A 2,385-nucleotide genomic window follows, 5' to 3' on the forward strand; every position below is an offset into this window, starting at 1 on the left:
CGCAGCCAACTGATCCGTATGAACACCCCAGTTGCCCTGTGGGTGGTCTTTAACCTTTCAGTCCTCTACCAGAGCATATACAGTAGTGAAAAAGTGTTTGCCCGCTTCCTGATTTGCTAGTATTTTGCGTATCACACTTACATGTTTCATCAAGCAAATCTTGATATTAGACAAAGATCCAGGAGGTCACAAAAGAACCCAGAACAACATTAAAGAACAGCAGGCGTCAGTAATCTCAGTCAATGTCAGAGTTTTTGATTCAAGAATAAGAAAGAGACTGGGCAAAATAACATACACTATCTCTCAAACGTGAGCACACCCTCCTCACATTTTTGTAAATATTTTATTCTATCTTTTCATGGGACAATAATGAAGATATGACACTTTAATACAATGTAAAGTAGTCAGAGTACAGCTTGTATAACAGTGCAAATTTCTCAAAATAACTCAACATACAGCCTTTAATGTTTAAACCGCTGGTAACCAAAGTGAGTACACCCCTAAGTGACCAAATTATTCCCATTTAGCTATTTTACCTCCCTGGTGTCATGTGACACGTTAGTTTACAAGGTCTCAGGTGTAAATCGGGGACAGGTGTGTTGAATTTGGTGTAATTGCTCTCACACTCTCTCAGACTGGCCACTGGAAGTTTAACCTGACACATCATAGCAAAGAATTCACTGAGGATCTGAAAAAAAGAATTGATTCTCTGCATAAAGAGGCCTAGGCTAAAAGCATGTTGCCAACACCCTGAAACTGAGCTGCGGCACAGCAGCCAAGACTGTACAGAGGTTTAACAGGACAGACTCCACTCAGGACAAACCTCATCATGGTTGATCAAAGAAGCTGAAAAAAAAAGTGACTTCTAGTAAGCTGAACTTTTTTGATGTCTATCTTCTGGTTGTTTCAGATACTGAAGTGTCCTGTGTTTATATGGAGAACTGCACATTGCCATGCAGCTATGAGGGTGCTGATGTAGTCATTCACTGGCATCAGGTGTCAGCAGGAAATCTTCCCGTTCACTCATTCTTCCACAATCAAGACCAGCCAGGAAACTCGGCCCAGCGCTTCAAAGGCAGAGCATCAACCTTCAAGGACCAGATCTCCAGAGGAAACGCCTCAGTCCTGCTGACAGGAGTGAAGGTTCAGGATGAGGCCAGATACAGATGCTACACCAGCACCATCAATGGAAACATGGAGTCATTTATCAACCTAAAGACAGATGGTATGAGACAAAAAAGATACATTTATTTAGTGATTCAGTTTTAAGTTGTTATACTTATTTGTCTATTCTGTTTTCCACTGAATAAAGTTTTACATTTGTAACTTTGTGTTATGATTAGAAAGCAAGAGTGTAAAGTTATTTACTCAGGGTTAGTGGTCAACAGTCGTATATATGTAGATAACATACCTGACCAGGAGATGTAAACCTTATTCACACACTACAAAAACTCTAAATAGCTGTGCGTATGTGAAATGTTCAAACTGAGAACAGTAAAGAGATTTCTATTCAAAAAACATGAAACGCAATATTTATTAGAGTTTGTAGCCAGTTACTAGTCTCAACATGGAAAGATGTTCTGCTTCCAATAGTTCATTAACTATATTATTTCACTATATTACTTCATTCTGTACAAATACCTGTCCCTCCCTTTTAAACTGCTATAGTCCAAATCCCTCCATAACGTTAGCAAAAGAATACAATTTTCTTTTCCTTTCTTGAAGCTCCAGTCCATAAAGTCGACGTTTACCAGGGAGAAAACGGGATCACCTGCAGGTCAGAGGGGATCTATCCAAAGCCTGAACTCATCTGGTCCACCAGCCCTCCATCCAGTCTGACTTTCAAAAACACCACCACAGTCAACCAGACTGAACAGCAGCTTTACAACATCAGCAGCTCTCTGATCCTTTCAGGCAGTGATCACGATCTGAACTTCAGCTGCACCGTCAGCACTCGCAGAAACAGGAAGAGTGTAGCTTTTCTTAAAATGCGTAAGCAGTGATGAATGCAACTAATGCTTTAAGTGGAAATTTGTTATTAAACAGATTCAGTTTTTCAGTTGAAGATCATTGAAAAATGATAATTCATATGTACAGTAAATCTGCATAATTTTTAGATTGGAAAGTTTCATAATGTGCTTTCATAAATATAAGTTTTGTGTGTTTTTGTAATAATATTTCAGCTTCTCAAGATGTTCTTGAGTATGAGAACACAATCCCATGCAGTCCATCAAACATTACACTCTCAAATCTCATTTGGAGATTCAACCACAGTCAGCTCATCCTGAATGGGACTGTCACAAACTACACAGTCTCAGAGAAATGGAAGCAGCATGTGAAGAAGCTTTCAGAGTCAGGCAGCCTCACACTACAGGACATATCTGC

General features: G+C 39.6%; 1 protein-coding gene across 1 annotated transcript in view; it reads left to right on the top strand.

Moving 5' to 3' along the window:
* LOC102292034 overlaps nt 1–2,385 on the top strand; it is a gene marked incomplete in the record, with an annotated part of 19,239 nt that overhangs the window by 13,107 nt on the left and 3,747 nt on the right. The window contains 3 exon segments of the mRNA XM_042213885.1: nt 844–1,225; nt 1,726–1,992; nt 2,184–2,385. Coding sequence (XP_042069819.1) covers nt 844–1,225; nt 1,726–1,992; nt 2,184–2,385 — 851 coding nt within the window.

This window comes from Haplochromis burtoni, unplaced genomic scaffold, assembly GCF_018398535.1.
Source record: "Haplochromis burtoni strain Fernald_Lab_line unplaced genomic scaffold, NCSU_Asbu1 Contig_494, whole genome shotgun sequence".
NCBI lineage: Eukaryota > Metazoa > Chordata > Actinopteri > Cichliformes > Cichlidae > Haplochromis > Haplochromis burtoni.